We start from the raw sequence: 19,189 nt of genomic DNA, 5'->3' as shown, positions 1-19,189 counted from the left end.
TTATAAAAAATAGTTGCTTTCTTTGATCAAGAATTTCCACTAAATAAGATTTTTATCATAAATTTGTTGTCAAGCTACTAAATTTGGGGCATTGATCTTTCTCTTAAAAAGTAATATATCAGTTTGACTGAAATGGAACAATTCGGTTCTGCCAAAGTAAAGAGAAATTTCTGATTGGTAGAAGAATTTGGACTCTCTCGCTTTGGATTATTAACTGCTTTCAAACATTTTAATTGAAATCGATTTTCTATCCCTTAACGTCTCGATTAGTATATAAGTTAATATAATTTAATCGATAATTTAATTACATTTTTCATCTGTTTAACGTGTGAAGATCATCTTGAAAACTTCAAGATGATGATTTTTTTACTCTATTTTTAAGTGAATTATTAAACATATTATAAAAAATCGATTTCAAAGTAATTTATTTTAACTTTATTAAAAAGCTAATGTTTACACTTCATAGAAAAAACATTTACTTAACTATAGACATGATTATTAAATATTTAAAATAATTAATTAAATTTTTACAATTAAACATATAAATTTATGCATTTCTAAAAGTAATCTAATCATTAAGTTTTAATTAATAAAACTTATATAATAATAGATTCAATAAGATATAAAAGTATCCGAATATTATATTCAATTTCATGCTCTGAATCTCGTCAATCAATAAGAATCAATATGCTATTTGTAGGTAATGAAGTGTTACTTGAAGGTTATCTAAGTTGAAAACATCTTTAATTTTTTAACAAAGTTTTAAACGAAATGTTTACGATATTTTATGTCATTTCAAAGCTAATTTCTAACGATTAAAATTTTACGTGTTATTTAAAAGTACTGTCGAACCTCCAGGAACGGCCATCTCTAAACAGTAGCCATTTTCTCAGGAGCGTTTTCTTTGAAATGCATAGAAAATAACCTCCAACCTCGGAACAATGGCAATTTTTCACGTTCGAGTCAGTGGCTGTCCAGAGGTTTGATTGTACCTGTATTTTTATCCGCGAATTAGATAGGATTTTATATAAATTCTAATTAATTAATTAATTTTTTGATAATTGAATATGTAAGCTTAACGTGTTGAAAAGTTTTGTCTATTAGTAACTCTAAACGACGACGAAACTGATAACAAGACTAAAAGTTTTGACCTCCGTTTATCGGAATTGGCTAAAATAACGATTAATTTTCGTAGACAGATGTTAGTGACAGAGGTAAACAAAGCATAAAAATAATTATAACGTGTTTTAAGCATCTACTGTTATAGAATATTTAATATCTTAATTTTGAGTTAAGCGTACTAAATGATTTTATTCATTTAATAAAAACTTTAAAAATACTGTATACTAAAATTAAATTGATGAATCTCTTTATAAATCATCGGAGGACGAATCATTCAAACACTTTTTTCTTATTTTAAATTTAGATTTTTTTTTTAAATATAATCATGGAATTTCTTCCATATAATCGCCCTGTCAGCTTGTCTGCACGAAAACAGAAATAAAGCAGTTATAGAATTAAAATTATTGTCATTTGTTTCAAGTTAATACGTTAGTGATTTAGGCCTAAATATTTTCGATCTCATAAAGTGAATTTATATATTTATCTAATATTCTTAATTATTAAAGTGGCTAATTTATTATCGTTAACTGGAAACTTTCATATAAATTTTCTCATTGAGAATGAAGAAAATTTTGAGAGGGTGTAAGTTAAATACTGTATTTTGTTCTGTATAAGATTATTATTAACTTAAGAAGATTAAGCACTCTTTATATATTATTAAATGATTAACATATAAGAAATCTATACACAGATTTGCTTAAAATTAATCTAGAAATGGTTTTATTTTAATATCATACTTTCTATTTTACTATAAAGGAAGGCTTCATAAATTTAGATGTTTGCAATGTCATAAAAATGATTAAAGTTAATATAGACTTTAACAAAGAGCGTATAATTATTGACTACTGAAAGTAAATGTTTACATATATATATAATATTACTGCGATAATTTAACTATCGTTCGATCTGTAAACAGAATCGCCTTTAAAATTCGTAGGAAAAATAAATTCAAATTTTTTGTTTATTGATTTTAAAGTACGATTTTTCAGACGCAATTTTAGAATTATTTATCTGATGTATGTATCTTATTAAAAACACTTTTCCCTAATTCAAGATACGAATGCAACTTATGATTTGATCTCAACACTAGAAAAGTTTCAATAAATTCTATAGAATTTATAGAAAATCATTGAACCTAGTAGATCAAATGTTTTTCTTCGTGTTTTATCTAAAAACTCGTCTTTCAACTTATCGATTTTTTGATATAAAAGTCTAGAAATAAAAAAATATAAAGAATTTTAATATGCAAATTGAGTAATAATAGGCTTATATATAACTATAAAATATAGCATCTTCTAACTAAATAAGATAAGTCTTAAATTTTACGACAAAATATTAATTAGAGTAATAAGATCTTTCACAGCATTTCTTTGTTGTGAAATATTTTGAATGAAACCCGAGATTAAATAATAATCATTTCAATTTATCATTGATTTTTTAAACTGATAAATCACTTTGATAAATTGTTAAACTTAACAGAAAAGAAAAGAAATCCATTTATAAAGAGAAAATAATGAAAATAAAATGGATGGTATCTTTTGATATGATTCAACTACAGTTTAAATAAAACTGAAAAGTTCACTATCTATAACGGTATATATATACAGTATATAATAGAATGTCTGTCTGTCTGTTCTCTATATATTCCTAAACCCTTTGACCAAGCTGCACGAAATTTTTCGTACTCTCTAAGACCCTGAGGAAAATATAGGCTACCATAAAACGTCGACACTTCTGATTTCATCCTTTCCTATTAACTCCTAAATCCTTTGAGTGATCTGCAACACGTTTTTCATACTCACTCTCCAGACCCTGGGGAAAATATAGGTTGTAGGCATCCTTTTGAAAATGTAGGCATCCTTTTGACGCTGTGATAAACATAACAATATAAACTAAAATAGCAAAACTTTTAATGCGGTTTTCACTTTTTGACCAGGCATATCTGCTAGTTAGTTATAAGAATAAAAATATACGTCTGTATATAAATTTAATTTTTAAAAAGTTGTTTAACGTGTAATAATATACAGTATATCAAACTAAAAGTATAATTTTTTCATTAATTTAGAAATGAACCGAATATTTTTATGGATTTTATATACGAATTTTTAAGTTAATTTCATAACATCTATNGCGGAAAATAACAAAAGCTTTTTTTAAGAAATAGCTAAACTTTTGAAAATTTTGAGAAAATATTTATTAAATAGAACACAAATTAAACAATTAGAAGACAGATTTCAAATTGTGGAAGGATTGCACTATTACCAGATAGCTTTACAGAGTTTAATAGGCCTACATTTTATTTAGTATATTTAAGAGATATTTTATAAATTAAGGAATTTATTGAAAAATTGGAACAAGGTTTTAGACAGTTTTGGAAAGTTATAATAGCAAAAGACAAAATTGATTCGTGTTCTACGGTATTTTATATATGAATTAGTAATAATAAAGTTATTATCATTTTATATTTTCGTAGCTGAAGACTGAATCTTTAATTTATTTTGAACTTTGTAAACTTTTTTACAAATAATTCTTGTCATTAGATAGCTTTTATTATTAGAGAACTGTAGAGTTTGGTTAACAGATTCATTTAGTTAGCATGAAATATAATTTGGAATAACATTAATGACACTAGAAATGATTTTGTTGATTTATTGGAAAGTAATTTGCCAGGATGAAAATTGATGGGTGTTAAGAGAAGTTTGTAAAATGATTAATGGATTTATATAGTGATTTACGAGATACAATCAAATGATAAAATAAGTATCTAGACAGTTCATTTTCTCTTAAAAAATTTGTCGAAGCTATATTTTAACTACTTTATAAAGATTATTTTATAGATTAGAATATATATTTATATATATAGGCCTATATAAGAAAGTTTATTATATTTCTAGTGTATTAAAATATTTAATTTTTAAAGAACGTCGAAAATTAATGCTGTAATGTGTAATGAAAGTTGCGATAAACATATGCACTAATTTCCGTGATACAGTCGCGTAATGAGTCATACCGAATCTCTATTTCCGCTCTCCTTAATGTGTTGTAGTCGAAAAAAACATGATTATTTTATTATACTTCTTTTGGTTAATTTTTAGTTCGGTTGTTATTTTTATTTAAAAAGCTTTAAAATGATATAATAAAGCAGATGTTTCACCGAATGATAGACACGCAGCAATATATTTCGTTGTAATATTTTCGTTAAAAAGATTAATAATTAACTCCTTTACGACTAAAATTTAAACTTATATTCATAAAATTTATATAAAAGTGGTTAATTATCGTATTGTACTTCGAATTTATGATTCATCTCGACTTTTAAAAGGATTTTTCGGGAAAAAATTGAACGATAGTTACAAGTAAATATATAGTACTTTAAAAGAATTTATTAGAGTAAAAAGTCAATAATACATTTAAAATAAAGTTAATTAAGTAAAAACGTAAAATAAACGGAAAAATATTATAAAACATTTATTATACACAGATTTTAAAGAATGACAGATACCGCATAGATTTAAAACGTTCTTGAATTGACTCATCCCTGCTTTTAAAAAGTAATTTTTTTCAGTGAAAAAGTAGATGATATGACTAAAGATAATCCAAACGAACTTATATAAGTAAATATGTTAATAATGCATTTAAAATATAGTTAATAAAACTATTTAAAATAAACATAAATTACAAAATGTTTATTTCACACGTAGGATATACTGAATTTAAAATAATAAACAATAGACGTTTCAGATAGACTAATAAATGGATATTTAAAAACACTAACAATAAAACTATTCTTCACATTTTCAATTGTTTTTCATAGTTGTACTTCTATAAGAGTTTTAAAACATATTCAACATTGCGTATTGTATCTTTCTCTCTTCATAGTGCCGATTATAAAATGTGTCTTATTTTTCGTAATCTAAGACAAATTTTAAAATTCATTTCAGAAAGAATGACATATCAATGATGTGGTTCCTTCTCAAGCATTTATTAAACATTCGTTACTTTAGCATTGAAATAATAATTTAAAAATTCGTTGAAAAATATTTTATAATATAAATTATCTACAGAATGACTCCCTCGGGACTGAACGCTTATTTTGTTCAATACCCCACGATTGCCCACGACAGTCACATTTGAATAACATTTAATATAAAACCTACTTTGGTCCATTGTTTCGCCATGAAATAAACAATCGTTCGTTCGTGTTTCATGCTCATATTTTCATTTTATACGGAAATATTCCACATAATAATTGATCAGACCGGACTAAATCATCCTGTAATAAATTTAAAATATAGCAAATGTTCATGATATACATATACAGTACATTTCATATACAAATGAAGCGTTAAGATTTTTTATATTAATGCAAGATTTATGGATAAGATTAACAAGATAATGTTTAGGTTTTCACGCTATGAAGCTACAACTTAAGGTCTCGTGTTTTTAAATTTATTATTACAATCCCTGACATCATCTTAAACGAATAATTGCGGAAAATAACAAAAGCTTTTTTTAAGAAATAGCTAAACTTTTGAAAATTTTGAGAAAATATTTATTAAATAGAACACAAATTAAACAATTAGAAGACAGATTTCAAATTGTGGAAGGATTGCACTATTACCAGATAGCTTTACAGAGTTTAATAGGCCTACATTTTATTTAGTATATTTAAGAGATATTTTATAAATTAAGGAATTTATTGAAAAATTGGAACAAGGTTTTAGACAGTTTTGGAAAGTTATAATAGCAAAAGACAAAATTGATTCGTGTTCTACGGTATTTTATATATAAAATAGCTATAATATAACTATATAGCTATCGTAGATTTCATCGTACTGCATATAGGTATTTAACTGAACTATATTTTACGTGATAAAAATTCTATAGTTTCTAATAATGTATCAACAAAAAAAGTGTCGATATATAGACCTAATATTAATTAACTGCATAAATTTATGAATGAATTTATCAAAGTTATAATTAATTCTCAAATTGTTTATTGTTTTATTCTACTAACCACTTGAAATAGCAATTACTATAATGTTTCAAATATTTAAAATCTCATTAATATAGTCCTATCATTTATATGTAAGAACGTCCTATTAAACCGCAAGCAGTATCTTATTCACTGAAATCAAGTAAAATTCTCGTAACTTTTGCAATGATATGCATGTTTTTTATAATGTTTTCTTTCCTAATGCAATCCCTTCAGCAATTTTTTAAAAATCGATCTTCTAATTTTGCGATTTGTGAACTAATTAATAAATGTTTATCAAAATTTTAAACTATTCCGTGCAAATTTGTCTATATTTTCCCCAATCCTTTTCTTAAATGGTGTCAGGGACTGTATTTATTAAAAGGAGAGGGCCTCATATGTTATAGCTTAGAGCCACTAGTCTAAATTCGGTCCTGGATATCATTAATAAAGGAATAGTGCCACAAAACACTAGTACAAATCACATTTCACTCAAGAAAGAAAATTCAGACTCTCGTTAGAACAGCTTCCATCCGTATAACTTATAAAATGAAAACATTGCCTGTGCTACCGACGGAGGTGGGGTTGGATTTATCCCATGTGGATTTGGATTTATTTTGTTTCTGTCATGATTTTTTATGTGAGTGAACGTATGGTTTATATATTAGCATTTATCAATTAGTTCTTATCTTCTCCTTCACATTTTTCTCACTATCTAATATACAATTATTTATTCATTCTGTCGTTAAATTCAATAAATTCTTTCGTTATTTCATAATAATTTATAACACTCATTTTAGTAAAATCAAATTTTCATCTTAAAAATAGGGTTATTTCCATTATTAATTTGATTATAACTCGCCCAAGGAATTTAATACGAGTACTTAATCACATATCGCTTCAAGCTTAATTTGTTCCCACAACTGTAGATAAGTGAGTGATATTACATTATACACGTATTAATACTATATTTTTAATATATCTTATTAAAATATTTAATTTTTAAAGAACGTCGAAAATTAATGCTGTAATGTGTAATGAAAGTTGCGATAAACATATGCACTAATTTCCGTGATACAGTCGCGTAATGAGTCATACCGAATCTCTATTTCCGCTCTCCTTAATGTGTTGTAGTCGAAAAAAACNTATATAAAATTATAAAAGCTTTCAATCGTTATTTAAATAAAAAATCATTTAAAATTATTTTATTCGTTTTATTCTGTACAGTACAACACGATCAGGAAGAGTGTCGTTATTAAATAATCGATTATTTAATTAAAGTAGGCAACGTAGTGACTGAATTAACTTTTAATCTTCATTTGTTTTATTAATTCTTATGTTAGCGAAAGATAAACAGAAGCTAGAAAATTCAATAAAATCTTAATTATGTTAATTAATTAGTTTTTAAGCTAAACGGTTGAACGTCAGACGGTTTAAATTTAAGTTCAGTTAAAATATAGGCTTATGTCTTTAATTCGTAGAAAGATCATTTATATAGTTGTTAATGTGTTTATAATTTTACATACACGTTCTATATAATATAGGCCTATTATGTCGTAATATATATTTATTGTCCGTCTTTGTGAAAGTCATCTTAGAAAATAGCCCATAAGTTTTGGAACAGTGAACAAGACTTATTCAAGAGACTTAACAAGGAATCTATTATAGCATGTTGCTTCATTCTATTTTACATATAATTAGCCTATAAATTGTTATTTCGTTGTTTTTAGTTTCTATGTATGTGCAATTATATAATGTCTGTTCTTTGAAAAATATATAATATAATATAATATACGATTATATAATATAATTTGCATCTCAATTATGTGAGATGCAGTGCAATTATAAACCTGCATACTTATTAGGAACTATATATTAAACAATCTCAGGAACTTGTGCAATTAAAAACTGCCACTGTTTAATTGTTAACGTGAAAATAACTGAAAAGTACTGTACATTGAAACGGTACACTCTGTAGTTTAATGTAAAATATTTATTAATATGTAACCATAAAAATAAGATGACATTTTTGAATAATAAATTAATAAAATACTTTTCGAGAAATTTTATTTTATCATTGGTATGTTGATATCATAAAGTCGGTTTTTTAGCTTTCTGAAAAATAAAATGTAATAGAATGATAAGAATTTCTAATTTAGTCTCTCGTCTTATATTCGCATACCAAATGAGAATGCTTGCAAAACATATTAACTGAAGTAAATTTAATGCAAATTAAATCATTTAAAACTGTATCACAAATTTAACTAAATATGTTACTATTTAATTCAAAAATTAATTATAATTTACATCTCGATTTATTATTATTAATATTTAAAATTAAATACGGAATGTTTTATATATTTTAAACACGTTTCGGTCGATAGTAGATCTATAATTATTTTTTATACTTAGTATTATGAACCAGACAGTAAATCAGAACGTATGGACTAGTTGATTACTATCATAAATCATATTGATGTATTTGTATACCACTGACCTAAATTTCGCCTCGAGATGATTTTTAAAAGACTAACTTAGGCCTCTATTCTTGTAGATTATAACTTTTATGATGCCGAATGATTTACTCATAGTTCATTTAAGGTATGTTTAGATTGCTTGTGCGAAATTGTAATGTTTACAAATTTTTTACTTCAAATTTGGTCTATTATTATTCATATTATAGTAGAAAAACCGTATGCTCATTATATTCTAAAACATATCTAATTTTACAATATTCTACTATAATAAATCAAGGTTATATATTTTAGTAAATGGATACTTTGGCGATGCTTTCACAGGATATTTATCTCCATGAGACGTGACGCAAAACTGCATTTATATTTATTCTCCACAGTATTAATAATAATCTTTTCTTAAATATATTTTGAAAATATTGAATATAAATTTGCTATTTTAACAGAAATAATTATACGTGTATATAATTTGTATTGTAAGTTAATTTTCGCGCCCGCAAATCTTGAGATGCGAAGTGCATGGTTCTGAACAACTAGAGAAAAGTTTATCAAATTATTAAAATAATCTTAAGAATAATAAATTCTTAAAATATCTTGTATGTTATTAAATATAATAAGAATAAGAAATAGATAATTATAGTAGATTATATACTATCATGATGATACGAAACGACTACTGCTGTAAGAAAAGTGCTCAATAATGAAGCAAATAAAAGAATAATAAAGTTATTTAATATATTTTCAAAATTTATTCATTTAACGATTAAAACAAAACTACTTTAATACACGGGAAACTGAGGATACACATTTATGTATCCTCAGTTTCCCGTGATCAGTATTTCCCGAATCCGGATACGTATAATCTATTTGAAAGCAATATGCGATTCGAAATAAGCAGATTTATTGAATTTTTCACACATTTTAAATATCATAACATTTTTATATCTACACAAAAGTTCTTGATTTTTCTTTAAGATTATCAACTCCAACACGATTGTCTCCTTTCAAGCTAAATTAAGTGAAACTCCTATTGCCTGTAACTCATTTTGTTCATAGTTTTTTTAGTTACATGTATATATTTATCTCATTCTTCATTAACATAAACCCATTTTGAATCATTCGGCATTTGTGTCCGATCGCTATAAAGACCACACATCCGATGTCAATATGCATGAGACCAGGTAAGCTATATTCATCAAGGACACAAAAACCCTGCAGCGAATAATTATGTATATCACTTTGTCATTCCCGACAACTCTCTGGTCGTGAATTTTGAGCACAAATGTCCTTGTTGGATCATATTTTTAGAACGATAGATCTTGTCTCTGAGTCATCTTCTTTTTTAATAGATATAATTTATCGAAAGATAACATCTATTTATTTTCAATATGTGACATTCTTTATTCGGGTCTCTAACCTCTTTAACCGTAGAAAAATTTCAAGTTTGGTAAAATTTTGTAATTTTTGCTCTTTTACAATACGTTTATTGAAGATTTTATGTTTCGTATATTGCTGCTTACGTAGGTTTATAAAGATTTATATGGAGAGAATCTCAAGCAACGTGCGAGAATATTTCTGTGCATTAATATTTTAGCCCGGAGGAACTAATGCTAATGAAGTTAAAGAAACGCTGAAAAGGGATAATTAGAACTCACAAGAAAGTTTCGACGTGTCACTCAACAGTTACAGTAAAAGCAAAAGTACTTCTGATTATAAATTCCCAGGTTCTTAGCGATTATCTCTTTCGCGTATCTCGTACCCAATTATTAGGAATTGAAGAAACGCATGATTGTCTGTAACTGTGCCATGGATTTAGATTTCCTGTAATAGTAGAGGCCTATTTAATGATATCGATGAAAAGTTTTTATTATATAGTTTTTTCAATATCTAAATAATATGAGGAGAAATTTACATTTTAAAATTGAAACATTTATAAGAAAAAATTGAAAACATTTTCATCAACATTAAAATGTGAGAGATTTATAGTATGAGTATTAAAGATAAAATAGCATATTTGATATTTAATTAAAGCCGAAAATTTTCTAACAAATTTCTTTGCAAGAATGAACAATAAACATTGTTTTTTTTTCTCCTTGAATTTTGTTATATTTGCATTATTTGAAAAGTATTCTTTTTAATTCCCAAATAAACAATTTTCTCATTATTATTCTTGTTTACATCTTATCTTATCACGTTCAGCCACTTTAAAAGTATAAATTCTGGCAACTTTAAATAGGCTATAGATTTCACTATTTCTGTAAGAAATTGAATTTTTAAATTGTAGTTTTCTTTTTTCAACAAGAATAACTATACAATCAAAGCTATATTTGTTCAACATCAGAGATGTGAGCTTAATATTTCCAGATGTCTCATTTACGTTTAATAAAAAAACGTATTTGCGTATTGTCACGCAATGGGATTGCACATGTTGCGTGGTTGTGCATGGTTTCTTAATGAGATGTATGTAATAAGTCTTGTGGAATAAAAGTTTTGTAGAATATAAATTATAATTTCCGAGTTTTCAAGTTATTAAGTTACAATAATTTACATCTTATTTAAATTTATCTTATAATCTTTATGATATATATATAAAAGTGATAAGAAATAATAGATGTAACACATCCTGTCACATCATGAAGAATTTTAATTTTTCTCTTATTAATCCATCTTCAATTGAAACATTAATATTAAATTTGTGTGTTCTTCGAATTCGCAAAACTCCTTCATTTAAAATTTTCACCTTTATCAAAATAGTTTAAAATAAGTTTTTTATTTTCGTTTAAGATAATAATAGCTTTTTCCCAAACACTACAAATTTGTAATAATAGAAAGGATCAATTATTAATATTAATTGAAGAATAAATAGCCTGCGATGTAGCGAGAAGTGACTATTTGGTATGAAATGACACTCAGATTAAAAATGAATACTATACTAATGTCAAATATTTGAATAAAAATAGCGTTAATTTGCAACATATTAAAACAATTTGACATATTTCATAAATTCTGACAAATGTAATTATGGTCAAGTATTTAGAATGTACTGACACACGGCATTTAATGATGCAGTCAACTCATCCACGAATCATCTTCATTATTGTGAACTAAACAGTAAAGATATACGATAATTAGACGCATTTATTACTTCAATTAAGCGATATTCTGTTATCTAAATGCTTGAGAGCGTCACATATTTTGGTTGATTAACGAGTATTTTAATGAAAATAAATCATAGAAATGCCCTGTCTCATACAAGGACATCTCGACATTTAATTAAGAAATGTTTCTCAAGAGAAACGCCCTACGCTTGACAATTATTGCTATATATAATACTATAATGACTTAAAAATTTATGTGGAATATATAATATATTATATTGTAAAATATTTCCATTATAATAAAATCTTACTTTATGCATAATAATTTCAGGACTTTATGCCGAAAGCCACGGATTTGTGCAGAATATGATGTACGATCCTATCCACAAAGATTTCTTTTTAATGGGACCGAACAAAACGGCTTCGGTGCTCCATTGGTGGAACCATGCCGAACCAATCTGGATAACTGCTGAGAAGAATAATCTCCGCACTTCTCTATATTGGTGGGATGGATGCCAGGTAGAAATAAAAGGAAAAAAGCCTACCTTTTGTGTTCCTTACAAGTACGTGGGAGAAGATTGGGAAACGGTAGATGCCGATACTAGAAACGCATTCTTGGAAGCACTAGATAAATTAAAGTCCAACGAAGTTCAATTGGTGCAAGTGTATTACGAATCTGTAGACCATAAAGGTAATATTAATTTTTTAAAAATATTTTTATATTATATTTTATATTAAGTTAAAAGCATATATATATAAAATCGAAAAATGCGGACAGCATCGAAAAGTACAGTACATGTAGATACTTGTAGAAAACATTAGAATTTTTATTATTTTGACTTACAAATTTAAGAAAAATTGTAAAAAGTTATTGAAAGGAAGTTATTAAAACGTGAATATAAAGTATAAACCATTAATAAAAATATCAATAAAAAATATGCAATATGCAATTAGTTTATCAATAAAAAATATGCAATTAGTTTAAATGTTCCCTCGTACTCTTCTCTAAATTTCATTATTTGGCCAATTAATTTTATTAAAAATCTTAGGAATTACCAAATAAAAACGATCATTTTTGAATTTGTAAGTGTATTTAAAACAAATCAAATTAATTTATGTGACAATCAATAACGGAGCTAATGTCTTCAATTTTCGCCTTTTACTCAATTCCGAAGTTCTAATAAGATTTGTTTACAGACGTACAGAAATGCTTATACAGGTATTCTTTATTCCTGTAATAAAATTTTATGTTAAGAAAATAAATGAAATAAACTTTTAGTATTTTTACGTTTTTTGTCATTCCTAGATCGAATCAATTTATACATACACTGAACTGTGTCAAATATTGATAAAAATCTAGTGATAAATGTGAAGTTGTTAAGATACTCATATTATTAAACTTCTTCAATTAATTGATTTAATTAATTGATTCTTCAATTAAATAAAACATATTTAGAAAATATCGTTTATTTATATGTTTCTAAGAGAAGAAAAAAGAAAACATAGAATTTTTATTTTAATAGAATGTTGAAGATTTAAAAGAAAACAAAAGTTTTCAGATAAATCACTTTCTTTATTAAATACGTCTTGTTACTTTCTCATGACACAACTTTAAAATCTATTTAAATTAATGTGAAACGAAAAAATTTCCACAAATTAAAAATATATAGTGTTTTAATACAGATACAGAGTAATTACAGTAAACCCTCGATTTAGCGGACTAAATGAGGAAAGGAGTGTCCACCATTGTTGAAAGTCCGTTATCGAATGTGTCTTAAAAACGAATTAATAATAAACGTAAAATGTGCAAGATGTGATAAAATGTTAGCATGATATATGAGTCAAATAATAACATAATGTATTGTACAGTATCTTGAGTAATTCATACTCATTAACTCATTGTTCCAACCTTTTAGTATGCACTTTTCACAAACAAGAAAGGTTTTAAATTTTCTTATAGGACAAATTTTCCCTTAGATTCGAAGTTCCGTTAAATCGAGGGTTCAAATGTATTTAGTGCAAAACTAATTTATAAAACTTTAATAAATGCAAACCAGAGATAGTACAGCACTTTGCAGTTTTAGTTGAAATTAGGTTATTATTATTATTTTTAAAATGTCTTATAATTTATGACAATTTAATTAATTATTTTTTCCTTTATTTTTGCCTTGTTAACTGAAATGAATAGAGAATTGTGTGGTGTAGAAACAAATAAAAGATAGACCTGATTTATCTAAAATTTTTTCTTTTTATATTTTTGTTATTAGTTGACAAAGTTAACTTTCAGTTTTTTGCAACAATTCATTTGTCTTACAGTTTGTTTGTACGTGTGTTTGCGCGTTTTGCGATTTATATTTCATAATATCGATGGAAGAATACAGCATAAAATATTCATGAGATTTTTTATTTATACTGTGTAATTTACGTATTCTTTGAAGAAGTGAGAAATAGAAAGTAATTCGTGTCAATTTTTTTTATTTTTTAAAATAAAACTGAAAGTTTTAAATGATTTTTATCTATCATATGAAGAGTTTTATATCGATGACTCTATGTCCGATGTGACTCGAAAGTGTGTTATGTGCGAATTTTATAGTTAAATATATTAATAGATATACAAGAATGTAGTTAGACACATAACATGATATATTATAAAACATAATAAACAGGCTATATTTATCTAAACATTAGTAATTTCAAATTTAGGTATTAATACAATCTAAATGAATCTCCATGCGCTATTTTTCATTTATTTTACATAAATATTTCATAAATTTGTCAAATATTTCACAAATGTTTATCCAAAATATTTGCTTAAATATAGACAAAATTTTATATCAAAGTATGCTAAAAGTTTTTATTGTAGCTTATACTGTATTATCACTATAAAACAGATATTTATCATGATGGTTTGTATATTTATAGGGCATAAATATGGACCAGATTCAGATGAAAGGAAAGAAGCATTTAGAAGTATCGATAGATTGTTGTACGAATTACAAGAGGAGATAACAAAGCGAGGATTAGAAGATCAAGTAAACAATTGAATTGATCGTGAAAGAATATTAAATGTTCTGAAACTCAGCTAGAATATTTGATAAATAGATAAATATAACTGTTATATTTATCTATTTACTAACATAATTCAATAAAGTTTAAACTGAACAATTCTGTTAATTTAAAATTTTAATTATAGAAATTGATAAGACGTCAAGTTATTTTTTATTTCAGGTAAATTTGGTTGTTGTATCTGATCATGGAATGACACTAGTAGATCCTCGTACTACTGAAGTTATTAACCTAGACTCTGTTCTTCAGCCTTCTGACATTAAATATATGATATATCAAGGAGCATCATGCATGATTCTTCCCGAAGATGGAAAAGAAGTAGAGGTATGTAAATATATCTAGTTATGACTTAGCTATTACAAAATAAGATATCTCTATTCAAAAGCAATATAATTCAAAACACTTGTATTTGATAATGTGTATTTAGAGTATAGTCGTTCAACTACATAGGGACTGGATATAACTTACGACTAAGCGATACAAAATAGAATAGGCCTTTTCTTACGCATTAGCGATGAAAAATGGAGCGAATGATTGTAAAGATTAATCGACGTGAAAAATTGATAATAGCGAGGTTGAAGCCGAAGTTTTCAACGCGAAAACGTGTACGTCGGACGTTCAGTGCCGCTTTCCTGTAAGTCTAGAAGTTTGACAATGGTGTTTGGAATGTCGAGCATGATTCCACCGATTATCCAAACACCATTGTCAAACTTCTAGGCTTACAGGAAAGCGGCGCTGAACGTCCGACGTACTGTACACGTTTTGGCGTTGAAAACTTCGGCCTCAACCTCGCTAATAAACAACTGACTTTTTACAGCTAATCTAAGCGTAACCAAATCCGACATAAAGGAGAGCCCAAATTTTCACTTTTAATACAGTAATTATATAAAAACAAGCAAATATAAATTGCTGAGTCAGTAGTAAATTCCACAGTTAAATTATTTTTGTTATATTTAACATTTTTATTAACTTTTTCGTTACGAATCCCTCCTGGGTATGTCAGTGCGGCTAAGCTTATAAACATAAGAAACATATATTGACAGAAGAAAATAATTAACGACGTTAAGGTACTATCAGACTTATTTTTAGGGCTGTAGTGCCGAGGCGGTTAAGGATTCAGCTTGCAGCTCTGGGGCCCCGAGATTTGTCGATCTCGGGGCCCCAGAGCTGTAAGCTGAATCTTGGCAGTTGAAAAATTCCAGGCATTTTTCACGGACGGTCTGTTCCGAATATGTCGAACCTTGTCCTTCACCATCAAAAAATTAACGATAATAATTAAGAAATTCTTTAAAAATTGAAATAATTTAACAATTTATTATTTATAATATATTAATCGCGAATAAGAAATTAATTTAAATGAATAATGTTTCAAACGATGTAACAAAACAAATTCAGAGAAAAACAGTGACTTTATGAATTTTCGTAAATAGATTTATTTCAGACTGAAGCATTAAAATTTTAAGCCGCCGAGATATTAAATTTTCTTTCTCTGATTTCAAATAAAATTGAATAAGTCGATTTCTTAAAAATAAAATTCTTAAATAAAAACATTATATAGTGTATACAATTTTAATAATTTAATTATATTATTTAAATTATATTCTATAATCAAGTAATCAAGTTTAAATAAAAGTTAAGTCATATAAAATATATTATTAATACTATAATAGTTGAATAGATGCTAACCTACTCTCAATATGAAATAGAATATTGATTTTAACATTTAAAAGGATATTTTTGTATCTCATTCCTCATCGCTGAGTGAAAATAAGATGGAACGACTTGTTGATTTTTATACAGTAATAGTCATTTTACACATTATTTGGAAATTTATAAATTTTACATGTCCTACGAGAAACATTGTTGATGCCTTCAACTTTAATTTAAATTATTTTCCCGAATTAAATTAAACTGATAGCATGACGTTATTAGTTAAAATCACTATTGTATTATTACAAAACAGCATATACGAATCAAACTGCAATAACAAATTTGTATAACGCAAATGAAACATATGCTATATTAATGCTGAATATAAAACAAAAACAAAATATTAAATTAAAGAATCATCCATAAAGTACGTAACGATATTTTTATTCTTTTCAACCACCATTCTACCACCTGTAACGTCCCATAACGCTGTTACGGGACTTTACAGGTAGTAGAATGGTGGTTGAAAAGAATAACACACAGCAAGGGAGTACGAAACGTTATATTATTTCATTAATTAAGTTACATGTGTAACGTACTGTACAGTACAAAGCAATGATATAAACAGTACGGTTCGCTACGCAATATTTCGGAAGCAAAAATGAATCGTTCTGTTATCCAAGGATAACAAAACGATTCATTTTTGTTTCTGAACTATTGCAGTATGAAATAATGGTAGGGTTATGAAATATTCTGTTATCCTTAAGTAACAAAATGACCCTACCATTATTTCATGGTAGAGTCATTCTGTTACATTTCATGATACCATTACAAAACGTTACGTAAAGTTAGGGTCATTCTGTTATCCTTAAGTAACAGAATGACACTAACTTTATGTAACATTTTGTAAACACCTCGCTTTCTTGTATCCATCGTAACGATTACCTGCATACCCACTCAACCATATCTGCGTTACGTAATTTATGGAGAGTCCTAAGTATTTTATTCTTAAGGTTGGAAAAACTAATCGATAGTGACTACGCTGTTTGTTTTACATCATTGAAATATTTACTGAATGTAATATGAAAGGTTATGATATAATATCAAAAAATAGACTGAAACCAGTCGATTCTAAATTAAACAAGATATTACAAGTATATAGAAAATATAGGTTAATTAAAACAGAAAATATTTTTTATTAACCTAAACATTATTGAACAAGTAAATGGTAAATAAAAGATTATCTGTGTTTGAAATAATAACTATATTAAGAATATTAAAGAAACGGTAAAAATTAATCTTTTATTTTTTCAATAAACTAGTAGAATCACCAGACAGTTATATGAAGTTATATACAAACACAGTACGCCCTCGATTTAACGACTAACTGAGTAAAGGGGTATCCGTTATTGCCAAAAGTCCTTTAAATCGAACAAATTTAGAAAACATATATTAATAACGGACTTACAATGTACAAGATGTATTAAAATGTTATTATAATATATAAGTATGAATTAATATAATAATAATAATTAATAATAACATATAAGTATTATTATAACATATATATTGAGTAAAATAGTCTACTCGTTGACATTCAGCCTATTATCGTATTCTGTTCACAAGTAAAGTGCTCTAGATTTTTTCTTTAGGATAGAAATTTTTTATCCGTAAAGTCAAAGGCCTCTTATAATTTATATATAATTGATCTATTAATTTAAAAAAGAGTTTTATATTTCATTATCTAATTTTACAGATAATCTATGTAAAACATTAGTTTTTATCTTTTCAAAAATCATTCATTTTATGCACTTTTCAATATTCTTGAAACTGAATGCATTATCTGATATTCTAACTTGCATTATATTTTTGAATACTTAATAGATTGAAAGTTATAAATTGACATTGTTCAAATATTAATTACATTATTAAAAAATGATAGAATGTTATAAAAATGATAGATTTTATCATGTTAAGAGAGATGAACGATTTTACCATCGTTTAATGCGAAACTCATAATATACATTCTCATCTCATTTAAATATAAAAAATGGGTTCTTTCGAATATTATCAATTTATTTAGATCTATATTGTTACGGAAGACAAATTATTAAAGTTAACCTTTTGAAACAAGCTAAGAACTAAGTCCACAAGGGATTTAAGTTTCAGCTGAATCTAGTAATTTTTAAGGATTATAGTTTAAACTTAGAAAGTAGATTACTTCACGAAAGGTCGATTTTTCTGTTTTTAACATCAATTTATATCAAGAAATTTAAACCTTAAAAAACAAATAGCCTTGGATCTAGATCATTTATCAAAAAGAAATATTACCCTTATCTGAAGTAATATTCTAATCAAAAACTATAGGCTATACTAATCAGAATAAACTTTAGTATGTATTATGGAATTTTAGAATTGAAAATAAAACTCTAAATAGTAATTTTTATTTTATAAGCTAATTTTAGCACCTATCTTCATATCTATCAAAGAAATTTCGTACTTGAGAAGTACTATACATCCCGTTTTGTCCGGGACAGTCCCGGATTTTTTTGTTTTTAACCTTCAAAATAGAATAAAATTTAAAAAATAACCATTTTATAGGTGAATATATAAATAATCTTGAGTTTAGTCAATTTTAGAATCATTTCTCACTCACTTATTCCGGCTGTGCGATAAGCAGTATATTCGCTCTATACGAGATAACAATGAATAATATTCATCAGTTGCTAATACTATAAAATATAAAGTTTTAAGAGTAATAATGTGATAATTTTTTATAAAAAAACGGTTCATTTATTATAAAA

At 26.3% G+C, this 19,189-nt stretch overlaps 1 protein-coding gene and 1 long non-coding RNA gene across 3 annotated transcripts in view; one reads left to right on the top strand and one right to left on the bottom strand.

Moving 5' to 3' along the window:
• LOC111638672 overlaps window positions 1-19,189 on the bottom strand; it is a 62,456-nt gene that overhangs the window by 27,074 nt on the left and 16,193 nt on the right. For both annotated transcript variants that reach the window (XR_002758915.1, XR_002758914.1), the window contains exon 2: window positions 12,215-12,345. This is a non-coding gene — a long non-coding RNA (uncharacterized LOC111638672). The remainder of the gene's footprint in view (window positions 1-12,214; window positions 12,346-19,189) is intronic.
• LOC111638671 (ectonucleotide pyrophosphatase/phosphodiesterase family member 6-like) overlaps window positions 1-19,189 on the top strand; it is a 42,228-nt gene that overhangs the window by 13,100 nt on the left and 9,939 nt on the right. The window contains exons 2-4 of the mRNA XM_023384419.1: window positions 12,001-12,360; window positions 14,592-14,701; window positions 14,898-15,059. Coding sequence (XP_023240187.1) covers window positions 12,001-12,360; window positions 14,592-14,701; window positions 14,898-15,059 — 632 coding nt within the window. The remainder of the gene's footprint in view (window positions 1-12,000; window positions 12,361-14,591; window positions 14,702-14,897; window positions 15,060-19,189) is intronic.

The sequence above is a fragment of the Centruroides sculpturatus genome, unplaced genomic scaffold (assembly GCF_000671375.1).
Source record: "Centruroides sculpturatus isolate CEXI.00-Female unplaced genomic scaffold, Cexi_2.0 scaffold1171, whole genome shotgun sequence".
Classification (NCBI taxonomy): domain Eukaryota; kingdom Metazoa; phylum Arthropoda; class Arachnida; order Scorpiones; family Buthidae; genus Centruroides; species Centruroides sculpturatus.
The sequence above is the reverse complement of the archived record's forward strand: the minus strand, read 5'-3'. Positions and strand labels throughout refer to the sequence as shown.